Raw genomic sequence first — 24,343 nt, forward strand, 5'->3', positions numbered from 1 at the left:
ATAAAAGGCCAGATTGTGTTAGACACTGTTGTAGGGAGTTGTAAAGTAAGGAACACGCCATCTCATAGTGTTACTGTACTCGTGTGCCAGATATTGCATCACACCCCACTGCAAAGTTAAACGAAACAGTTGGAGGGCCCACAGTGAATATTACCCTCATGCATATCATCAGTTTTAGAGAACTTAAAATGGGCGAATTTAAGAATATAGAAAAGAAAGAAAAAAATAAATAAAAAAAACTCACTGCCATACAATCCCAGTTTTCCTGTGAAATAAATTTGTTTGGTTGACAACAGGAGTCTAAATCTTAAACTTTATTAAGAGATACTTCCTATACTGCAATAGATTTATATAGCACGGTCCATCATAAAGTAGGGGATGCAGTCAACCTCTTACAAATACATTTTTCATTTTAAGTCATAAATGTTGTGTCTTGTGGAATTAACAGAATTAAAGACATTCTAACACAAAACAGCGCTGGTAGAACAACTAGCCGCACAAGTGATGCAATATACCATAGCGAGTGTCCAAAATAACATGAACAAATAGGCGAACAATGAATTTCTGCTTTAAAAGACCATACCAAGTACCAGCAGGTGCAATCAAAAATTAAGAAAGGAAGTGCTGTTTTGTCACAGTTATTAACAGATGGCCTAACGCTCATCTCCTAATGCATTTGATGTGTATTAAAGTTACAATATGGAACTGCTGCAATTGACATGTCACTAATGTTGAAGTAAATGTGTTCACAATAACAAGCCAGTTGACTCAACATGTTTTTAACCACAAAGCTCTTTTAACCTCAGGGCTAATTCCTACAACGTAACCACTGTGATACTGCTGAGTGCAGCTGCAGCAATTACAGATTGTGGTTTAAAAAAAGTTTACAAATGATGCCATGATTGTAAAGAGAACAAAACCTGATGTCAATGTCTAAATCCGAACAGACAACACTGATCTGATTCAAAATACTACACATAATGTTGCTGCTGTACAGAAATAAAATCGAGAATTGTCAAAATTTCTTTTAATTTTTTCTGTACACAAAGTTGCTTAAAAACTCTTCAGTTTATCTCAAGATGACCTACTGGGCATTGTAACAAACCAGGAAAACCATATCCTGGGAAATCCTATGTTCAGATCCTATAGTTGTGGTAGTAGTGAGAGATGGCTTGTATTGATGAGTTAAGTCTTAAGTCTTAGCATACATAAACTTGCTCCTGTGTCTGTTCAGGTTAAATGGATATATTAAATGCAGGAGACTACAAGTAACATTCATAATCCAAGGGTTCTTAGTGAGACTCCCCATTGAGTGAGGACCCCTCTCCTCGTGGGGATGAGGATCTGGAGATCCCCCTTTCTGTGTTATCGGAGTTGGATCCACTCTGACTATGGTGGTCTCCAAATGCTGCGCTGGAGGAAGAACTGGAAGTGGGCTTAGTTTTCTCCTTAAAGTCTGTTATGATAACTGTTAGATCTCCCACTGTCACTTCCAGATGCTGAGCGCTGCTCCGGTCCACATTTTTTAACCTGGGCCTGCAAGGTAGGGAAAAATGGAAAACAAATTAGACCTGTCTTAAGCCAGCGTTCTGTGTTTACACTGGGGAAAAAAAGAAAACCTTTCCTAATTAGTATTTTTTCAGTCTCGTTTTCCAGTAAAAATATCTAAACATCCTTGAAACAAGATACATTTACATGAAAAGAAAAAAAGACAAGATATTAAGATTGTTTTTAGTGATGCCCGATTCTTGCACGAATCGTTCTTTTGAGCCGATTCTCAAAAAGTAACCGGTGCAAGGTGCACAGCTGAAGTATTTGCACTGGTTGCATAGCACGTCTAACTGTACAGCTCAAAAAGAACCAAATGAGCCAGTCCCACGAACTGTCAAAATTTGCAGAGTATTACAGAGGACTTGCTATGTGCTGACACATTAATGGCAGTAGTCAAATAAAACATTTCTAAACCTTACGATGTTTTTTTTTCCTGTTATTTTTTAACTATTTAAAAATATTTGCAAATGAAGGTCGAGAATTAAGTGGACATTTTTACTTGATAATTTTACCATTACAAATTATTAATATATTAGTTTTCTAGTTGTGTTTGTATTTTTTATTAGACAAAGTAGTAGTTCACCCAAAAATGAAAATTCTCTCATCATTTACTCACCCTCATGAGTGAATTTTTATTAATTGTGTAGCTAACTGCGATGGACATTTTCAAGAAATCTGAATTTCATTAACTTATGTATCAGGAACAACATATTAAACAACGCTAAATGCAGACGACTAGTAGCCTGAGACAGAGTTCGAAATGAACGAGTTAGACTCATACAGGCTAGGTGGCACTTACAAGTTACTAGATCGGTTATTGAACCAAAGAACCCGTTCAAAATGAATGAATCAAAACAGGCAGAATGGAAAGTCAGCTTTTCGGTCATGTCCAACTCAAAAAGAACCGAATGAGCTGGTCCAACTAACTGTCGAAGTTTGCCGTGGATTACCGAGGAGTTTGAGGAGTGAGCTGCTGATACATGTGTGTACCAAGGACTTGAATGAGCCTGGGATGAAATGTAAGTTTCTTTAATAACTAACAAAAAACATACTGGAAATATGCTTATGACTAGTTTTATTAAATACAATTTTTATTGAAACATGCAAAAACTTTTCAGTCTAGAGATTTAAATGAATTTAACTCTTGTTTATTGTGCATGCAGATTATATTTTAAATTGTTATAAGCTGAATCATGGTTTCTGGCGAGTTGATTAAGACTAGTTTATTTTCTTTATATGCTTTAGAAACGTAGAACATATCCACGTTTGTGCATCAGTGTCTGTATTGGGTGCTTTAGGTTCAAAAATTTTAATGTAGGAAAGTTATCCAAGATGTACACAATATTTGTCAGTTGTATTTGACACGGCAGGATCTAGGGTTGCAACTAAGGATTATTTTGATAATCGACTAATCTAACGATTATTACAATGATTATTTGACTATTCGGTCGATTATTGCAACAATTAATCATTAGCTCTTAAGCGACTATTCAGCTTGTGCCTCGACTTAAATGGTTGTTGTGGCAGACCCTCTGCCTTTCTACGGGAGGAGGAAGTGGGGACAGGGTGAACACTCCAACGTAAGACTTTAATGATACCACTTTTCAGTGTATATCAAACATAAACGTGCTTTTCAGCACACCAACTAAAAGCATTCAACACACAACAGCCTTGCATTTCAGCAGACACATTAACACAAACACACACACACACACACACACACAGCTCCGTGCGTCTCACTCTCCACATCTGCCGCTGTCTCCTCTCCTTAAATACTCCTGCCGCTTCTCACTGGAACGCAAGACTGGTGTGGCGCACAGGTGGAACTCGTTAACCACTCATCTCCCCAGCCTCACTCTGCCCAGATGCCGCTCGGCCATGCTCTGATCGCCACATACCCCCATCACCCAACTCAGGCTAGGGAGCCATCCGGCCTGCGACTTACTTTCCCCATTTCTAGAGAGGAATTGTTGGCCGCCGCACTGCAGGATGGCTTCTGGGTCCGAACTTCAGGTGCCTGGGAATAGGAACAGGATGACGGGAAGGAGAGGGGGAGGGAGGAGAGGAAGAAAGAGAGCGGAGAGAAGGGAGAGAGAGAGACAGGCTCGTTGGCCCCCGAACACGCTGCCAAACGATCCTCAGCCATCTGCACTGCCTCCGTCAGCGACGCCGGGTGATGGCACTGGACCAACTCAGCCGTCCCTTTCGGTTGCCGGCTGACATACTGCTCCAGCACCACCAGATCAGGATTCTCCTTGGCATCGCAATCTTCAGCCAGCGGCGACGACTCCATGACAGTGCCTTCCTCCTCCAAGTCCCGGGGTTTGACACCAATGTGGCAGACCCTCTGCCTTTCTACGGGAGGAGGAAGCGGGGACTGGGTGAACACTCCAACATAAGACCTTAATGATATCACTTTTCAGTGCAAGCACCTAAGGTTCACTTTTCAGAGTAATATAAATGCACACACTGGACTCTGCTGTGTGTGTGTCTCCGTCTGCCGCTGTCTCCTCTCCTTAAATACTCCGATGTGGCGCACAGGTGGAACTCGTTCACCACTCATCTCCCCGGCCTCACTCTGCCCAGATGCTGCTCGGCCATGCTCTGATCGCCACATACCCCCATCGCCCAACTCAGGCCGGGGAGCCATCTTTGTCTCTCTCTCTCCCCATCTGACACTGTCTCCTCTCCTTAAATACTCCCACCGCTCCTCAATGGAACATGAGACTGGTGTTGTTATCAAGTGTTTTTGTCTTGTTTTCCATTTAAAATGATCTACAAATCATTAAAACAAGATACATTTACTTAAGAAACATTTAACATATTTAGACTTGCTTTCAGAGTATGTATTTGAATATAAGTGTATTTTGTATAAGTGTATTTTTTCACTTGTTCATACTTCTGCCAGAGCTGTAGACAAAATATACTTTAAAATATAAAAGTCTTAATATCTTATATGTTGCTTTTCAGGTAAATGTATCTTGTTTTAAGGATTTTTAAATATTTTAAAATATAAACATTTATTAATTATATTCAACATTCTCCAATAACATTTTTTTTCTTCTGCAGTATAGCTCCTAAAGTAAATGTGCATAGGGAGTTTTAGATATTTATATTGGAAAAACTCTTTAACTCACACACACACACACAAAAAAAAAACTCTTCTTAGAGCAGCATTTCACCTATTTTCTTTACGATAAGATACACACCGTGACTCATACAGTATATTATGATTCACTACATCGCAAGCCATCGTGTTATAATCTAGCTGCAGCAAGCGGGTGCAAGGGATGAGCGTCTCCGCGTGAGAGAGAGGGTTTATCAGCCGGGAGAAGTTTGAAACTCTTTCTTGCTGTTTTTCACACGACTCTTACAAGCGGCTCTGACCACACAGAGAAATGCCAGTTTCGGAGTTTGTGCTTATTTACACAACCAGTTCCTTATTATTTGAACTTTAATAAAGAATGCATTTAAGATATAATGCCAGGGTGTTTTTAGATGCTCTGGCAAGTAAGTTTTGCACAAGTGGAACGCCAGGTAAGGATCCACTTTATTTCACGTTAGGACGACACTGCTTCTGTATTTACTTATTTTGTATTTTTGTACTATAATTCCCCTCATACTTTGCGATCTACATTACCTTTAAGGCTGTTTGGATGGTTTGGAGAGTGTCTCGACTATTAGTTGCGTTTTCTTCCTCTTTTCATTCAGGTGCGAGCTTCATTAGTGTTTCAGTTGATCTCATGTTGCGTTAAATGAAATCAAATGTCTATTCGACAACAACAAAAAATTGACAATTTTTTTTTTTATTGTCGACGTTGTCGATAACGTCGACTAATATTTTCAGCCCTAGCAGGATCACAGAATGAAACACTGATGACAATTAACACCCTTATTATTATAACTTAATTGAATTGGTAATAATCAGCAATATGCATTCACATATGGCTTTATTTGAATGTTTCAGCATGAATACCATTACACCGGGATGTTAGAATAACATACTAGTGACGTCATTGTGTGTTGACAAAAAAAAAAGAACCAGTTCATTTTTGAACCGGTTCATTGTGTTGGGTGCTTCGTTCAGGAGCGGGTTTGGTTATTAGCAATAATGATAAATTATTAAAATCAATAGAACATTGATTAGAATCAACATTAGCTCTTTAATCCTTTAAATCAACAATCAAAGATTCCAGGGTGATAATCAAATTAAATAGAATATTAATTATCAAAGATAATTATTAAAATCAATAGAACATTGATTAGAATCAACATTAGCTTATTAATCCTTCAAATCAACAATCATCAAAAGATAACTATCAATTAACAAAATCAATAGAATATTAATAAGAATTAATATTGCCGGGGCACCACCCTGGAATCAGGGACTAATAACCAGACATATAATACAGTATAACAGTCTCAATATAGGATTGTTCTCTTAGGAAAGTCGACGTCCGGAGAACATCGGCATTCAAAAGAAAAACAATGAAGGCTTGAATCCAAGCACTGACATCCCCTGACAGCCCTTGACATAGGTGCATGCAGAACAATACCAAACCACTTCTCTATAAAGTATAACAAAGTTTATTGATGCGGTAATATCAATTAATTATCAATACCATGCAGTCGATAAACTTCTGACTTCCAACTACAAACTAAACAGTAACATGATTAGTTATGGTAACAAATAAGCCTATAATACATGAGAGGAGGGTATGTGTGTGTGAATGGGTATATATGTGTGTGTAAGGAGAGAAGGAGGGCACAAAACGGCGGTCGTGGCTCTCGTGGAGAGTGCGTCACGTGAGGTTTCCAGCCACACAATATGGCCGTCAATGTGGGTGGAGAGAATGGTTAATGGCATCAGCCTGTTTAATGCGTGTCTCCGTTGGTACGATAACTTAGGGACAAAGCGGGGCTCTATCGCCAAGTTACCTGCTCACCAAATGTGTGTGTGGGTATGTTTGTGAGGGGTCGTGTGTGTGTGCGGTTAGTACAAGAGAGAGAACAGAGTGATGGCACTGAAACCGGTTTTAGTGATCGTGGGAGAGAAGGCAACCGTTAGTTTTATCACTTAGAGACGCGGTGAATGGCTCGTAATCTGCCCGCCGTGGTCATTGGTTCTTTAATGGATAAACTCAGTGTGCCGGCCTCACCCACTATGGCGGAAATGTATAAACAGTCGAACGACAACACAGCAAATCTCATTCTTGGTAACAGTAAGTTACAATAATACCTTGAGTATTATTAGCAGCAATGAGCGGACTCAGCGGTCCGTAAACTGTGCAAGCAATAACTTGATACACAAGATTAACACACTATAATAATCTATTTCTGCCCAGACGTAAACCTCTTACTAGAGGCACGTGAGGACACTGGTAGAATGTGTGTTCGTCCGTCGTTTGACTCCGACTCAGTTGCTCGAGGCTCGAGTGATGACAGGAGGCCGTTTCCTCGCTCTAACGGCGGGTGGTCCGTCAGCTGATTCACGACAGGTTGGCGGATAAATCCGTGAAGTCAACTCGGTTGAAGAGGGAAGAGAAATCTTCTTTCTTCACTTTTGCAGGCAAATGGATTGCTCAGTGGTCTCCTTCAGATCCGTTAGCGTGCTCAGTGGAACACGGAAAAATCTCTGCTCGTCCAGCGATATTGAGATTGTATGGCCAAAGTTCAGGTACATACATTACTTCCTTGGGCAGCAGGGCTACACCTGGGAGCAGCAGGACTACAACTAGACACAGCGAATACTGTCGCTGGAAGCAAAGCTTAGAAAGATCTCCGAGGTTTTTATACTCTCCATGACATCAAGGCTGAGGGATGCGTTCTGTCGTGCGTTTCATCCAATAGGAGTTGAGAGTTCGATCCTTCAGAATTTCACACATAGGTGTAAAGTGCGCAAGGCTTCATAGGATCTGTAGTCTGTTTTGGACTCCCTTTGTTTGATTTTGGCACCACTGTTGTGGCTGTGAGGCTTGTAGTGTTCCTACAGGCCGCAGTCAGGCTTTATGACTGTGTGTAGGCCTGTCTTTATCGCTTAGTACATGGGGCCGACAACTGAAACGAACCGTCTGAAAGAACCAGTTTGCAGAAATGAATCAGACTTCCCATCACTAATTGTTTTCAACAAAATGAGGTTTATGCTTAAACAAGAAAAAACTATTTGCCAGTGGGGCAAGAAAAATAAACTTTTCCCTTGAATTAAGTTTATTTGCTTTACCCCACTGGCAAATAGTTGTGGTGTTGGTGTTGTTTTATGCATAAACCTCACTACATTTTGTTAGATTTCTCTTTAAAAAAAAAAAAAAAAAAAAAAAAAAGTCATTTTCTTTCTCAAGTTCTTTGTAAATGATTCTTGTTGGCTTAGTTGGTTATAAAGCTTTAAAATTCAAGAAATACATATGAAATTCATCACAGATATTTATAACACTAACCTGTTTATCACTAAAAGAGAAAACCGTTCTACAATTCTTGGTAAATGTTCAAATTTTGTGAGCTCTGGTGTTTCTTTTTAGAGTCAGTACTTCACAAATTTTGTATTCATGTCTGTTTTTTTAAGCTTAAATAAATACTACAGGTTCAATAAAAGTTAAGCTTAATCGACAGCATTTGTGGCATAATGTTGATTAGCGCAAAAATCAAGGTTACAGTGAGGAGCTTACAATGTAAGTGAATGGGGGCAATTTATGGAGGGATAAAAGGCAGAAATGTTAAGCTAATAACTTTAAAAAGCACTTACATTCTTCTGTTAAAATGTATTATTTTAGCTGTAAAACAGTTTAACTCGTTGTTTTTACAGTTGTTTTAGGGTTTACAGTGTTACGTCGTCATGGCAACGAAGTTGTACAATTGGATATAACTTTACACAGAAAAGGTTAGTTAGCGATTTTATCACACTAAAACCATGTTAACACGCATATTATTTACATTTTGTGACAATACTAGAGCTGTCACAATTATGAAATTTGTCTGACAATTAATTGTGATTATGACTTATGAATAATTTTCTGTTTTTGGGCAATGACGATTACTTGCCTCTTTTAGGGCTTTCACGATTTAATGTCATAAACTGTCATGTGCCACAAACACCTTAAGAAGTCATTTTTACATATTTAACTTCAAATATATAAAGCAAATGATAAAACAAGGATATATGATTTCCTTTTAAAAATGTTTTAAATATCAAATGTTTTTTCAAAGTCTTTTGTGTCAACTTTAGTTTTGGTCAATTTTACATTTACACTATTGTTTTTGGAACTCATATCATATATATATATAGTTTTTATATTTATATTATATTATGTTATTTTACATTATATTATGCAGTAGTTAAACATTTCTGTCCTAATTTCTTCACTTTCACACATTATCGCACGCCCTTATTTCTCATGAAGCAAAACCTTTGATATTTCACTTTATTTTTCCATTTCATTTTATCACTTCACAGAAATGGAGTCTCCTCCTCTGTCATTAACACTGTGTGTATGAACCCGCTATGACCAGTAACATTTGCCATTACGCGATCGTTTAAAGTGAAACTGGAGAGCTTTGCGTTCACTTTCAAAGTTTATGTTTGTTCATTTATATTTTCGTGGGAGTTTGGCGCGAGCCTCTGCTGACGATGCATGCATCAGAGCACTTGAGAAGCGGTTCACGTGTTCTTCCGGAGCTTCTGCTATGCGGCTCAGTGATGCTCAAGAGTTCAAATGAATGACACACAAACGCGTCGTTGGTGGATATATTTGCTTAAAATTCCTTTATTTTGGGCATTAAAATGTGATTAAAATCTGAAGTGCACAATAACTGCAGTTATCTCAAATAATCGCGATCAGATGATTATTTAATAATCGCTACAGGCCTAGGCTATACTTTTAAAAACAGTTAGTATTTTAACATTTACGGATTAGCCCCATTCACTAAATTACCAAATTACTTTTCATTTGGTTTTAAAATGTGCAGTAACCAGCAATCACAGCTTGCATGATACCCTTTTCTCACTGATTATCACTAGTAGTTGCAGACATAAAAATCATATATATTCAAATAGTTTTCAAAAGGATGACAAACATAAATGATACCTTTCCATATGGTAAGATACCTGCTATGTAAACTGCAAAAGCCACCGCCACTTAATTTGTTTAGGGCGAAGGATCTGTGGAGAAAATTCCAGAACACAGGAAATTGTATCACCTCATTTTCTTGTGGTTATTCTTTTTCAGCGTTGGTTCTCTCTCGTTCTTGTCTTTCTCTGTCTTCTCCTTTTTCTCTTTTTTGGGCTGTGTGGGTGAAGCAAACTGTGGTGGGACTTGCTGGGCTACAAGCTGGGAAACAGGACGAGGTTTCCTGTCGAAAAAAAAAAGAGTGAAGAAAATAGGCAAGGATGAGAGGCAAGAAAGGAAAACATTTCAAATCGAGATGACATGATCCAAGCTCAATAGGGCCTGATGAAAAGGTCTGTGTGGGAAACAGCAAGTTAAAACAGGCAAGAGTGGAAGCCAGTTGAGTAATCTTGCCTACATAGAGTAATCTAAGAAGAATGTGTTTTCTCAACAGTTGAGAAACAGCAGCAAATTCACTAAGCGGTATTCCCTTCTATAGCAGGAAGATAAAACACTGGGAATTCAAAGAGAAACAATGCACAACCATTGGCTTTGTGTTTCAATATGCAATTAGATTGTTAATGGTGCTTGCTAATGCTCATACTTAGTGATCTTATCAAATTCCTAACTCTTAAGTCAGCATGAAATCAAAATTGACAATTTTTAATTGATAATATTTCTTTTATTAATGTATGTTACTGGTCTTATTGCAAACGATTCATCCTTGCATATTTGCTATTGTATGAATAGTTTTTTGGCCTCAATTTTTTAATCAAAATGTCACGGTGGAAAGGGGGAGCAGTCTGTTGACTGTAAACTTGCACTCAGGTCTGCCTCCTTTCCGTTATGCAATGCCCACTTTTCACAATTCAATCAACAACCGATGGATCAAATTAATTCGCCGCCCTACATTTTTTTCTTGTTCAATACGCCGTTTTACTTGGAAATACAGCACAATACAGAAAAACAGTTGGTGGCAATTTCGGTTTCATGCTAACTTCTCTGCATAACTCATCCTATATGTTATGGTCTTTAGTACCTCAAACTGTGCAGCTTGCCGAGGACAGGTGTGCTATTGCTTTTCTAAGCAATCGAAATTAAGATTTTCGCCTGGCAGACGTTAAAACAGTTAAAAAGTTGCTCAAAGAGCGATGGGTGTAAATGACCAATCAGCTACTGCTCAAATAGCCCCTCTGTCCTACTAACGAATGTCTGTTAGGATATTGTAAAGCTTTTATCATTTGACTGCATCAGTAGTTGCACTCCTAAGTAATGACCTGACAGCTGCAGCAATTACAGATTATACATGAACTACAACACTGATTTCAGATGAGCGCACATGGGCAACTCCTGTCAACAGACTGGTACAGAGAACTGTGAACATTGCTTTAATGTCAAGAACAGCTGCTATGGGGGCCTAGGTAGCTCAGTGAGTAAAGACGCTGACTACCACCCCTGGAGTTGCGAGTTTGAATCCAGGGTGTGCCGAGTGACTCCAGCCAGGTCTCCTACGCAACCAAATTGGCCCAACTGCTAGAGAGGGTAGAGTCACATGGGGTTACCTCCTCGTGGTTGCTATAATGTGGCTCTCGCTCTCGGTGGGGCGCATGGTGAGTTGTGCGTGGATGCTGCGGATAATAGCATGAAGCCTCCACATGCACTATGTCTCCGCGGTAATGCGCTCAACAAGCCACGTGATAAGATGCGCGGACGGACTGTCTCAGACACGGAGGCAACTAAGATTCGTCCTCCGCCACCCAGATTGAGGCGAGTCACTATGCCACCACGAGGACTTAGAACGCATTGGGAATTGGGCATACCAAATTGGGGAGAAAAAAAAAAGAAGAAGAACAACAGCTGCTACACCAAAAGCAATGCATAAACAGCCTACAACAAAGAAGTATGAAGGCCAACCAAAGCATCCAAAGGAGAACTGTATTTTTTAATTTGCTGCTGCCAGCTTCGCCAACATACACAGCAGTTTTAACAGGCTCTCAGTATCTGTAGCACTGGTGCATTGTTTACGCTTTCAGCCATAACCCCCAGGTGCTTTGGGAATAGCTAATGAAGTTACACATTGTGAAATTAGGACATCAAGAGCATTAAAGCAGAGCAGCCAAGAACTGGTCATGAGCATTGATCGAGCCCAAGGCAAGTGAAAACAGCCATTATTAGTTGTTGTTCTGGCTAACTATCTCCCTTTTGAATGTCAAGGGCAGGATGCTTGCTGTTTGAGTCTTAACACCCTTCACACTTAACACTGTTAGAATCTCCATTCACAGGAAATCAATCGATTACTTTTTGTGTTACATTTCCTCTTTGCCAGACAAAATAATCAGCATTAATAGCTGCTGATCTTGCTTACTTCAGAAGCTTCGTCATGAGAGAGAGATTTTATGAAATGACTCATTTTCCATCTCACACATATAGTTGCAACTAAGCTGTATATAATCCTAGCTATTAATTTGCTTCTTTTGCTTTTGTAACTTTCAAAGCCTTTGATATAATAAAAGATAATGCAGTCAGTCAGTCAGTCAATATTGGGTATACTTTGCAATAATGACTGACTGACTGTACATTATCCCACTTATTATATGGATACTTACCAAAAAAAAAAAAAAAAAAAAAAATTGTAATAATATATTGATTTGAGTTGCAAATACAGTATACTATCTGAAGTAAATTGATTGGCAAGGACAACTGTCAAACATAGATTGGCAGTCAGTATATGAAAATATTTGACTGCAGAATACTGTGATTAACAAATCAGAATCAAGTATTCTAAAGAACCGTTTAATAAATTATACTGCTCTGTTTGATCAATGCAGCATTCAAGCCATGATAAAACAGACAGTAAAGATGATATTACTAACAAACAGCAGGAAACCGCACTTCCAGGTTCTTAAGGGCAGCTGCTTTCAATGGTGGATAAGAGCAGCACTGCAGTTTTAATAATCTTTCAAGCATTATATAAATGTAATAATGTGTGTTAATGCTATAAAAGTTATTATAAAGAAATATTTATGGTTTAAAGGGGTCATAACATGCCTTTTTATTTAATGTTCCTTGATTGTTAACTTATAATATTAGTACGTTTTTGCACAAAATATTACATATATTTGTAAAACACGATCATTTTTCACCTTCTTCCTGGCTCTCTGTCAGAAGCTCTTTGTTTTGGTGCTGTTTCTCCTTTAAGACTTGACAGTAAACACCCACTATTATGATTCGCTCTCTGCTCTTGACTGATCTGCTCTCTCCTGCAAATGTCTATCTACCACAGTGTGACATCACAATGTGGAGGAAGCAGAGGACGAGTCATCTTGGCAGCTTGGTTTCAACAAATGCTCTTTTTGCAGTGAGGAAGTTTTAGGTTCTGAAACTTATAGTAGGTTTTTATAGTACGATGACCTCTTATATGTCAAACGATCAAGGAAAATTTGATTCCTCATCTCATGACCCCTTTAAAGCAAATAAATATATGTAGGTTCTTTCTGAACTAATCGGCAAAACCTATTTTATCTTAAAAGCAGAATTTGGCCCGTATTGTAAAAATGGCTCTCTATTTCTCTCATCAGCCAACACATTTGGATTGGATTGTTGTTTTCATCTGTTATTGGCGTATTCCAGCACTTTCCAAATGGAAGAGGAGCCAGTGAACATTTCATTACAGTAAACTTAGCCACGAGTCTTGATGACTTTGAGGTGTCAAGGTAATTATGTTTGTGATAATTTTAGTGCGACAAAATTTACGGGGTTTGCCTATGTTATGTCATCATGGCAACGGAGGTTTTAATATTGGATGTAACTTTGCACATAAAAGGTTAGTAAGTTATCACACTAAAATCATGTTAACAGTTGGGCTGGTTAACCCAAAACAACCCTGAAGTGCCAGAGCCCAGTGTTTGTTTGTAAACACTACCTTTATCTATTGTAACAGATATGAAATGAAACACCTGTACATCTAGCTACAGTTTATCATTACCCAGCAAATATAGATGCCAATAACAAACCTTTGTTTACACATCAGGGACTATATCTTCTAGCAGAAGGATTAGGGATGCAAATGTTGGCAAATTCTTTTAACCGAGTTAACGCCAGTATTAACCGGTTATTAACCGGTTAACAAATAAGCCATGAATCAAACAAGTGGCCAAACAGGCATGACAAAGGCCTATACTGGCAAACAAAACAGGCAACATGACAGATGTGCATATTAAGCAATAGTTATTACATCAACATTTGAATGAACAACTGTATATTCCCTTCGTACATTTTATAACAAACAAATTATGAATAGACTGCTGCATGCCAAATTAATCTACGAGGTGATAACTTTTGGCAGTTTGGTTAAACAGTTTTGGGTAAAACTGGGTAAAACTAACCATTTAATAAAACCAATAAGGCATTCAAGACTGTGCAATGCAGGGATTGCCAGCACTCTGCTACACATTCACAGTCACACAAACATCTACAAAGGCCTCTTTTCTTACAGAAATGCTTGGGTAAGGAAACCTATTGCAAAACAAATAAAAAAAATAAAAAAATAAAATAAAATAATAATATGTTCACTGTACAATTACTGTGCAAAAGAGAAGGACACAAGGGCTGCATTTTCTGAGCCAAGAGTCTCTCAGATGTGTTCATATCTGCATGTTTGTATAATGGCGTAATGACTCTACTAGGGATGATTGTGTACTCAGGGGCTAGAGTGATGGGAGGGGACAACGTGATTAATGCGCTACACTGTGTGAACATGCAGTCTCCACGCTGCTCCATGCATCGCTCCACTGCCAAGCCCCCATGTTTGACAGATGGCCCTCTGCCTCCCTCCTCTCCACAATGTTTTCTGCTGTTCTTTCCAAGCATTTGCTTTTCTGGTTACACTTTACATTACGGTTGCATCCATTAACATTAGCTAAAGGAATAGCCACATTCTGTAACAATTTACACAGTGTTATGCTGATACAAGCTAGTTTGAGTTTTCTTTATGTGGAACACAAAAGGAGATGTTAAGCAGAATGACAGCATCAGTCAACATTCACTTTCATTGTACAGAAAAAAGATGCAATAAAAGTGAATAGTGATTAAGACTGCCTAATATCTCCTTTTGTGTTCCATGGAATAAGAAAGTCAGCTGGGTTTATAACAGCATGAGGGTGAGTAAATGAATATCCCTTTAAAAATGTATTAGTATATGTAGAAATTAACATTAACAAATATAAATTAATGCAGTGTAATTATTGTTCATTGTAGGTTCATGTTAACTAAAGCATTAACTAATGTTAACGTATACAGCCTTATTGTAAAGTGCTAGCGCTTTTCCTTTAGCTTCTCTTCAAATCTGACATTGCTGATCCACATGCCTCTCTCTTGCTTCAGTTTCCAGCTTTTCCTTCTTTCAACAAGGGCCCAGAACTGTATCTGAATCAAAATGAGGTCAACCAGTTTCAGATAGTCCACTCAGAATATGCGCCAGAAATATCTCTAATAAATGATAACAGGCTCTTGTAATTACCGGGTAATGTGGCTGTTTTATGTGGCTTTTGGTTTGTTTGGCAGGGGCATGCTGAGAATATTTTCTCAGACTGCATTAGTTTCGCCTTTTTGGGCAAAGAAACGAGAGCTTGCAGTGCAGCGCTCAGGGGTTCTGCACACATGCAATTAGAGAGGATTTTACGTGCTGTTTTGCTACTTTAAACGCCACAGTGTATGAATGGTCGGCTAATTGTCCAATAACCAAGTACTCAATTAGTGAGGCTGACTAGTTTATCTAGATTTTTTTCATATATTTCTACTTATTTTTAGAGAGGGTGTTTTAACTAGTGTGCTGTGCTTACGCTGTTAGACAGTTTACATGGTTAAAACCTCTTGGAAAAGTTGCATTGTTAAATTCATCCCTTTTAAAGCACCATTCTTGGTTAACCTTCATTATTATGCTACATGCATCAACATAAAGTGCATTTCAAACTCAACTCAACGTATATTCAACGTTCAGAATCTGTACATCACTATAGAAGAAATAAACTTCTATAAAAATGAATACAAGAATGGATGTCGTAACGTGACTCGAGTATTTTAATCATACGCCGAAGTCCCACATCTTCATCAACGGAACAGGGCAACATAACTTTGGCTATGAACACCCCAAGCGCTTTAGTTCTTGTTTCATGTCTGTCCGAACTAGCACCGAGTGCCTCCTTAAAGACGGAAGGGAGTGTGTCTGTGTGCAGTTTCGTGCTCACCTGTGCACACCGCACACTATATATCCTCAGGTGATGTCAGCATAAATAGCTATTTAAATATCTATGTTTTACCAGTATACGGCACTCGCATTGAGCAATGTCTGCAAACAGTGCCTGTTTTTTAAACGTTTTTTTTGACCATCGCTGTTGTAATTTACTGCATAAAAAAAAAAAAGTTCCCAGACAGGAGACTTAAATGACGCAGGGGTTTCTCTCTTGCGGCTTGTTTTCTCCGCTTGCCATTTTGCCAACTAATGCATGCAGAACTGTGATGTCATCAACTGATAGCTCAGTGGTAAAAGACGCTGGCTACCACCCCTGGAGTTCGCTAGTTCGCTAGTTCGAATCCCAGGGTGTGCTGAGTGATTCCAGCCAGGTCTCCTTAGCAACCGAATTGGCCTGGTTGCTAGGGAGGGTAGAGTCACATTGGGTAACCTCCCCGTGGTCGCTAATAATGTGGTTCGTTCTCGGTGGGGCGCGTGGTGAGTCGAGCATGGATGCTGCGGTGGATGGCGTGAAGCCTACGCACTTGCTATGTCTCCGTGGCAACGCACTCAATAAGCCACGTGATAAAATGCGTGGATTGGCGGTCTCGGAAACCGAGGCAGCTGGGATTCGTCCTCTGCCACCCGGATTGGCAATGCACTCAATAAGCCACGTGATAAGATGCGCGGGTTGGCGGTCTCGGACACCGAGGCAGCTGGGATTCGTCCTCCGCCACCCGGATTGAGGCGAATCACTACGCAACCACGAGGACTTAAAAGCGCATTGGGAATTGGGCATTCCAAATTGGGGAAAAAAATCCAAAAAACAAAAAAATAAGACAGCTTCTCTCTGTAGAAAGTTGACCCACGTGAAACACAGGTGGAGTGTGTCCATCTACAGAGCCATACAGGTGCATTAGTGGAGGTTACAACTGTGCATTTCTATTTGCCGCTTTATTTTCTTTGTATGATCCAGATGCGTTATTAAACTAGAGATGAACCACGGAGCAAATGCTTACCGAACCGTGGCTGGTGAACCGTATGGTTCAGTTTTTTTACCGAGAACCGTTACACCCCTAATAAAAACATAATTCAGTGCTTTCTTAGGATGGATTTTTTGACTAATTATTCAGGTAACCCACCGACTAGTCAATTCTGAAAATATGTTGTTTAGCACATCCCTACCACAGTGCACATGTAATCGCACCTTTGAGCATAAATAAAAGTCACTGCTACTGCAAAAAATGAAACTGCTGAGTCTGAGTACTGGTAAGATTTATGCTTTGCTCAGTAATCATTCGTAATTGAAATCTTTCATTTGTTATCACCTAACTGACAATGACAGCTATGAAGGATGATACATCCGAATCTCTCCGCAATACCCCTAGAGCGCACAGGTTAAGTCAACAAATTATAACTGACAGCCTTAAATTAGTTGTGACAACACAAATATCCATTAGTGTCCAGTCAAACAGAACTCTTATGCTTGCCTGGTGAAACAAAACATAATGCAGCCTTCCTTTGCTCAATCTGTCATCATGCGAGGGCTTGAGTAAAAACCGGCCTGGTGTGAAGGGACATTCTCTCCGTGTTTGTGGTAATTGAATGGTATAATACTCTCTCCTGCAGAGTGACTATTTTCGCTGGGTGGCAGAGAGTGTCAGTACATTGAAATTAGAGGTTTGCCGGCTGGTTCGGGGTCAGCGAGGGAATGGCCTGAAACGCTCCACATGAAGCACAACAGCTTCATCAATTAACTGTCAGTCTGTCAGCGCAAGGTAACAACTAGGTAAACAAATCACTCTTCGAACAGGAGCAAATATAGCCGCCAATGGCAAAGCAACACTAAGAACCCATTCACTTAGGAGCTTGTATTGTGGTGATTTCCGGCTAATTTTGATTGGGAAATGCGGCTCTTCTCATCCAATCATGTTGAAAAACATGCCTAAGATACACGGCCCACTGATTTATTTTAACCGAAATGACATTTTTGATGAGATGCCCTGAAAACATGATCTAAATGAACCCTTGTATCATTCACCACACATCAGTCAGGCTCGGCTAAATCATAGCCTCATAAAACATTAATCTGCTGTCTGCTGCACGCAACTGCAATCTAAACGAAAACTCTCATCGTCATTCACATTCGTTGCATTCCCAGGAGGATAACAGGGATGAAAGCAGCAGTCAGTACCAATATAAAATGCATGTTCTTTGCATTTATGCATACAAATGCTCAGTAAATCTAGCATGAAAGCAGAAATACAGCAGTCTAGATTGTTATACTGTTCTTTTGGAGAAATACAGAGAAAAATGCTACACTTTTAGTGTTTAAAGGTACATTTCACCCAAAAATGGAGATGCTATCATTTACTTTCACTGCTTTTTTTTCCCATACAGTGAAAGTGAATGGTGACTGAGGCTTACATTTTGATCTCATTTTGTGTTCCATGGAAGAAAAAGGTCACGCAGGTTACCCACAACATGAGGCATGTAAATACTGTCAGAATTTACATTTTTGGGTAAACTATAACCTTTAACGTGTCATGAAGTCCTCATTTCTGGTGCAGGCACATGTAAATTAACGACCTGTAATTATCACACAGTCGAGGGGACATCATCATTAAAACTCATCATTCGTTGCCATCTCGAAGGCATTATAACAGGGCAGATGCGCAATAATGAGTTTATTTATGGATATGAGCGTGTATCTGTGTGTGTGCATCCTGATGTGACGATGCCTCTGATGACATTGTTCTTGATTAAGCCATTGAATGCAAATGAGTTCAGGCCGTCTGGACACCAGCTGCTATGGTGGCCTGGATGGGTGACAGCTCCCCACCCCCACAGCAAACCTCACCATCCTCCGCCATCCCACACACAGTTTTGCAATGAAAACTAACATTTGTTGGCTCCAAACAAATGTTACAACACCTTAATTTAGCAGTGGTAATAAAAATTTGTAATACAGGTGCTGAATGATATAAACACTCCACTATAAAAACGATCGTTATCTGGTACTGTTGAGAACCGAGATCTGCCATTATCATTATCATCTGCTTTTAAATGACGATAAGGAATGTTTTACTTCCAGGCCTGATCTCATCTTCATGACATAAGGGAAATAATGGACTGCCAACTCAGTCCCTGACTGTTCCAAAACAGCCAAAGAGGATTTTTATGATGGATGAGATGAAGGTGAGAAAATACAAGCCCATTAAATGTCTTTTTCTGATTACGTCATTAGTGGTTTCACCTGGGTCTCTGCCACAGGATAGCTCCATTTAAATAAAAACAGGGAGAACAACTTTACATAATGCTAATTTGAATGCCACATTTTCTTTTTTATATGAAAATCATCAAGATTATGTGATAAGTGCTACATTTATGACTTGAACTTGGAGTTTAAGCTAAACGTAATATTTAACTTTTAACAGATGATATAACGGTTTGAGATTGCTCATTTAAACATCTAATAGACTTCTGAAAATTGAATCAGTGCTGCTTCCAAAACCAAGCTATAATTTCATTTACTGAGATAATTTTGAAGCCCACTAAGTTATGTGCATTATCCCCACTGTGACAGTACAGTGCAGTTCTTGCTTATGGGCTGTTTGATTCCATAAATGACTTACAACAACTAATCTACTTTAAATGTATGCAACAATGCATTTTTAAGAACTATTAGAGATAAACTGAATCAAACCCAAATGACTCTGCAATACCAACCACATAATACATAATGTACTAAATGCATATATTACACATACACACACACACACACACACATATATATTACATGCATTATACACACACACACATTTTTTATATATATATATATATATATATATATATATATATATATATATATATATATATATATATATTATACAAACTATATTGCCAAAAGTATTCACTCATCTGCCTTTAGACGCATATGAACTTAAGTGACATCCCATTCTTAATCCATAGGGTTTAATATGACGTCGGCCCACCCTTTGCAGCTATAACAGCTTCAACTCTTCTGGGAAGGCTTTCCACAAGGTTTAGGAGTGTGTTTATGGGAATTTTTCACCATTCTTCCAGAAGCGCATTTGTGAGGTCAGACACTGATGTTGGACGAGAAGGCCTGGCTCGCAGTCTTCGCTCTAATTCATCCCAAAGGTGCTCTTTCGGGTTGAGGTCAGGACTCTGTGCAGGCCAGTCAAGTTCTTCCACACCAAACTCGCTCATCCATGTCTTTATGGACCTTGCTTTGTGCACCGGTGCGCAGTCATGTTGGAACAGGAAGGGGCCATCCCCAAACTGTTCCCACAAAGTTGGGAGCATGGAATTGTCCAAAATCTCTTGGTATGCTGAAGCATTCAGAGTTCGTTTCACTGGAAGGGGCCAAGCCCAGCTCCTGAAAAACAAACCCACACCATAATCCCCCCTCCACCAAACTTCACAGTTGGCACAATGCAGTCAGACAAGTACCGTTCTCCTGGCAACCGCCAAACCCAGACTCGTCCATCAGATTGCCAGATGGAGAAGCATGATTTTTCACTACAGAGAACGCGTCCCCACTGCTCTAGAGTCCAGTGGCGGCGTGCTTTACACCACTGCATCCGACGCTTTGCATTGCACTTGATGATGTATGGCTTGGATGCAGCTGCTCGGCCATGGAAACCCATTCCATGAAGCTCTCTATGCACTGTTCTTGAGCTAATCTGAAGGCCACATGAACTTTGGAGGTCTGTAGCGATTAACTCTGCAGAAAGTTGGCGACCTCTGCGCACTACGCGCCTCGGCATCTGCTGACCCCGCTCTGTCATTTTACGTGACCTACCACTTCGTGGCTGAGTTGCTGTCATTCCCAATCGCTTCAACTTTGTTATAATACCACTGACAGTTGACTGTGGAATATTTAGTAGCGAGGAAATTTCACGACTGGACTTGTTGCACAGGTGGCATCCTATCACAGTACCACGCTGGAATTCACTGAGCTCCTGAGAGCGGCCCATTCTTTCACAAATGTTTGTAGAAGCAGTCTGCATGCCTAGGTGCTTCATTTTATACACCTGTGGCCATGGAAGTGATTGGAACACCTGAATTCAATTATTTGGATGGGTGAGCGAATACTTTTGGCAATATAGTGTATATACACACATACAATACCGGTCAAAACTTTTGAATTACTTGACTGAAATGTTTCTCATGATCTTAAAAATCTTTTGATCTGAAGGCGTATGCTTAAATGTTTGAAATTAGTTTTGTAGACAAAAATATAATTGTGCCAACATATTATTTCATTATAAAACTAAAATTTAATTAAATTTATTTTTTTGAAATTGATGACTTGGACCAAATAATAAACAAAAGCAGCCAATAAGTGCCCAACATAGATGGGAACTCCTTCAATACTGTTTAAAAATCATCCCAGGGTGATACCTCAAGAAGATGGTTGAGAAAATGTCAAGAGTACATGTCTGCAAATTCTAGGCAAAGTGTGACCACTAAAATATAACACAATTTTGATTTATTTTGGATTTTGTTTAGTCACAACATAATTCTCATAGTTCCATTTATTTCCATAGTTTTGATGACTTTACTATTATTCTAAAATGTGGGGGGAAAAAAATTATAATAAAGAATGAGTGTTTCAAAATTGACCGGTAATGTGTGTGTGTATATATATATATATATATATATATATATATATATATATATATATATATATATATATATATATACACACACACACACACACACACACGCACGCGCGCGAACACACACGCACACTGGCGGCCAAAAGTTTGGAATGATGTATAGATTTTGCTCTCATTGAATGAAATTGGTTTTTTATTCACCAAAGTGGCATTCAACTGATCACAATGTATAGTCAGGACATTAATAACATGAAAAACTACTATTACAATTTGAAAAAAAAAATTAAACTACTTTAAATTGTTCTCATCAAAAAATCCTCCATGTGCAGCAATGACAGTTTTTCAGATCCTTGGTGTTCTAGCTGTCAGTTTGTCCAGATACTCAGGTGACATTTCACCCCACACTTCCTGTAGCACTTGCCATAGATGTGGCTGTCTTGTTGGGCACTTCTCACGCACCTTACAGTCTAGCTGATCCCACAAAAGCTCAATGGGGTTAAGATCCATAACACTCTTTTCCAATTGTCTGTTGTCCAATATCTGTGTTTCTTTGCCCACTCTAACCTTTTCTTTTTGTTTTTCTGTTCCAAAAGTGGATTTTTCTTTGCAATTTTTCCCATAAGGCCTGTTCCCCTGAGTCTTCTCTTTACTGTTGTACATAAACTGGTGTTGAGCAGGTAGAATTCAATGAAGCTGTCAGCTGAGGACATGTGAGGCATTTATTTCTCAAACTAGAGACTCTGATGTACTTATCCTCTTGTTTAGTTGTACATCTGGCCTTCTACATCTCTTTCTGTCCTTGTTAGAGCCAGTTGTCTTTGAAGACTGTAGTGTACACCTCTGTATGAAATCTTCAGTTTTTTGGCAATTTCAAGCGTTGTATAGCCTTCATTCCTCAAAACAATGATTGACTGATGAGTTTCTAGAGAAAGCCGTTTCTTTTTTGCCATTTTTGACCTAATATTGGCCGTAAGACATGACAGTCTATTGCATAATGTGGCAACTCAAAAACAAACACAAAGACAATGTTAAGCTTCATTTAATGAACCAAATAGCTTACAGCTTGATATAATGGCAAGTGATTTTCTAGTACAAATTAGCAATTTAGCATGATTACTCAAGAATAAGGTGTTGGAGTGATGGCTGCTGGAAATGGGGCCTGTCTAGATTTGATCAAAAATACTGATGGTGCTGTTCAGTCATGTCCTAACTATACATTGTGATCAGTTGAATGCCACTTTTGTGAAGTAAAGTACCAATTTCCTTCCGAAACAGCAAAATCTGAACGACATAGATACACACACACCATTATAACAGAGCTCTCTAATAATGTGACCCTTATTGCAAAACATTGCAAAAGTTATATCAATTGAATAATTCTAAATACACAAATAAAGAAAAGCAAAAATAACTATGGCTATGTCTCAAAACCTAATAAGTTCCCTACATAGAGAGCATTTTGGTCATCATAGGCAGGCACCTTCGAACGTGTAAATAAACACCCCAAACGCTGTTTTGATAGGCAGTTCGCTAGCTTTTGTGCCACAACCTATACAGTTCTCCCAAGCCAGGTATCCCATATAAACATCGTAATGCACTCACCTCGTTGACGTGCCCTTCCTGACATCGCACATCATGCATTTGAACGCTTCGGCGCTGTTCTTGAATGTACACACGCTGCAGTCCCAGTAGCCGTCGTCAGAGGAGGGCTTCGTTTGTCGTTTCGGCCTTCAAAAAGCAAAACAAATACAGAGAACATTACATATCGAATCGTAGGAATCTTCGACACACTCATCTGATCTTTTCCATGCAAGTCAGCCCAAGCCCTGTGCGCGCGAAGCGGTGTTTTTAATCATTTGACACTTTAGGTTCATAAAACAGGCAGTCCGCCATGGTGGCCACTCTGTTGCGTCTTTCTCATTCACACACACACAGCCTAATGGTCTGTTTCAAGCCCTGAGATGGGCGCATCGAGTATCTTGAAGCCACACCTGGGGGAGTTTGTGGTTTATGGTTTTACCTCGTCGGACTCCTCTTGTCTCCCATGCTGCAGAAAGTTTATGCGAAGGGTTGCGGGCACCTCCGCCTCTCGCGCTCTTTACTCTCGCGCGCGGCTGTCGAAGAAACTCCAGCGCAGCGGTGGTCACGTGAGCGGTCTCGCCCAATCCAGTGCTGATTTATTTTCTCTAAAGTCGGGGTCGTCCAGTTTACATAAACGGGTCGTGCTTCACTTCACCGGCGTGTTCACCCCAGATTCACCGAGCGCGGTGACCGCGAGGTGTCGGTGCGTCACTCCTCCTAAATTACGTGAAATACATTTTTTTTCTGTCCAACAAAGAAGTCCCTTCAGCATCATTGTAACTACCCACATCTTTAAATGTAGTAGTTAGGTGTTAAAACAATAATAATAATAATAATAATAATAAAAAAACACCGCGAGATTTTAATTTGTTTACTGAGCTACCTGTAGAATTTTCTAGCCCGAATAAATAACTCTGTAGCATTACGTTGATTAAAATAATAATAAATAAATAAATAAATAAAAACTTTCCCCTCTTTTCAAGCAAAAATCTGGATAACAGTTAGGCACTTATAATTTAAGTTAATGGGGCTAAATCGTAAACGTTAAAAACTCACTAAGTGGCCATAAGACGTACATAACATTCGCGTTAATATAATTTAAGTGTGATAAAATCTGTGTAGTTATATCAAATTGTAAACCTTGTTAACATAATGACGATGTAACACTGTAAACACTAAAACCATAAAACAACCATAAAAATGTCAATTTAAACAACCTGTTAGCCAAAAGTTTT

The 24,343-nt window shown here is 39.3% G+C and overlaps 1 protein-coding gene across 2 annotated transcripts; it reads right to left on the bottom strand.

Moving 5' to 3' along the window:
• Positions 1-299: 299 nt before the first annotated feature.
• yaf2 (YY1 associated factor 2) lies at positions 300-23,762 on the bottom strand. 2 transcript variants are annotated; one of them, XM_051691454.1, is made up of 4 exons: positions 23,548-23,762; positions 23,130-23,255; positions 9,742-9,894; positions 300-1,536 (listed from the first exon to the last, which is right to left on the bottom strand). In XM_051691454.1, exons 1-4 carry the CDS (start codon positions 23,571-23,573, stop codon positions 1,293-1,295), a joined length of 549 nt encoding a protein of 182 aa, XP_051547414.1. In that variant the 5' UTR covers positions 23,574-23,762; the 3' UTR covers positions 300-1,292. The 2 variants fall into 2 exon arrangements, with proteins under 2 accessions (XP_051547414.1, XP_051547415.1); XM_051691455.1 differs by having other exon boundaries at positions 23,519-23,761.
• Positions 23,763-24,343: the final 581 nt, after the last annotated feature.

This window comes from Myxocyprinus asiaticus, chromosome 47 (genome assembly GCF_019703515.2).
Source record: "Myxocyprinus asiaticus isolate MX2 ecotype Aquarium Trade chromosome 47, UBuf_Myxa_2, whole genome shotgun sequence".
In the NCBI taxonomy this organism is placed as follows: Eukaryota; Metazoa; Chordata; class Actinopteri; order Cypriniformes; family Catostomidae; genus Myxocyprinus; species Myxocyprinus asiaticus.

What these genes read in the sequence shown, in the direction of transcription:
- yaf2 (XM_051691454.1), bottom strand. Translation starts at nt 23,573, where the DNA reads ATGGGAGACAAGAGGAGTCCGACGAG. An exon ending in AGGAAGGGCACGTCAACGAG is followed by an intron (nt 9,895 to 23,129) that starts GTGAGTGCATTA and finishes TTTTTTCGACAG; the next exon opens with GAAACCTCGTCCTGTTTCCC. An exon ending in AATAACCACAAGAAAATGAG is followed by an intron (nt 1,537 to 9,741) that starts GTGATACAATTT and finishes CCTACCTTGCAG; the next exon opens with GCCCAGGTTAAAAAATGTGG.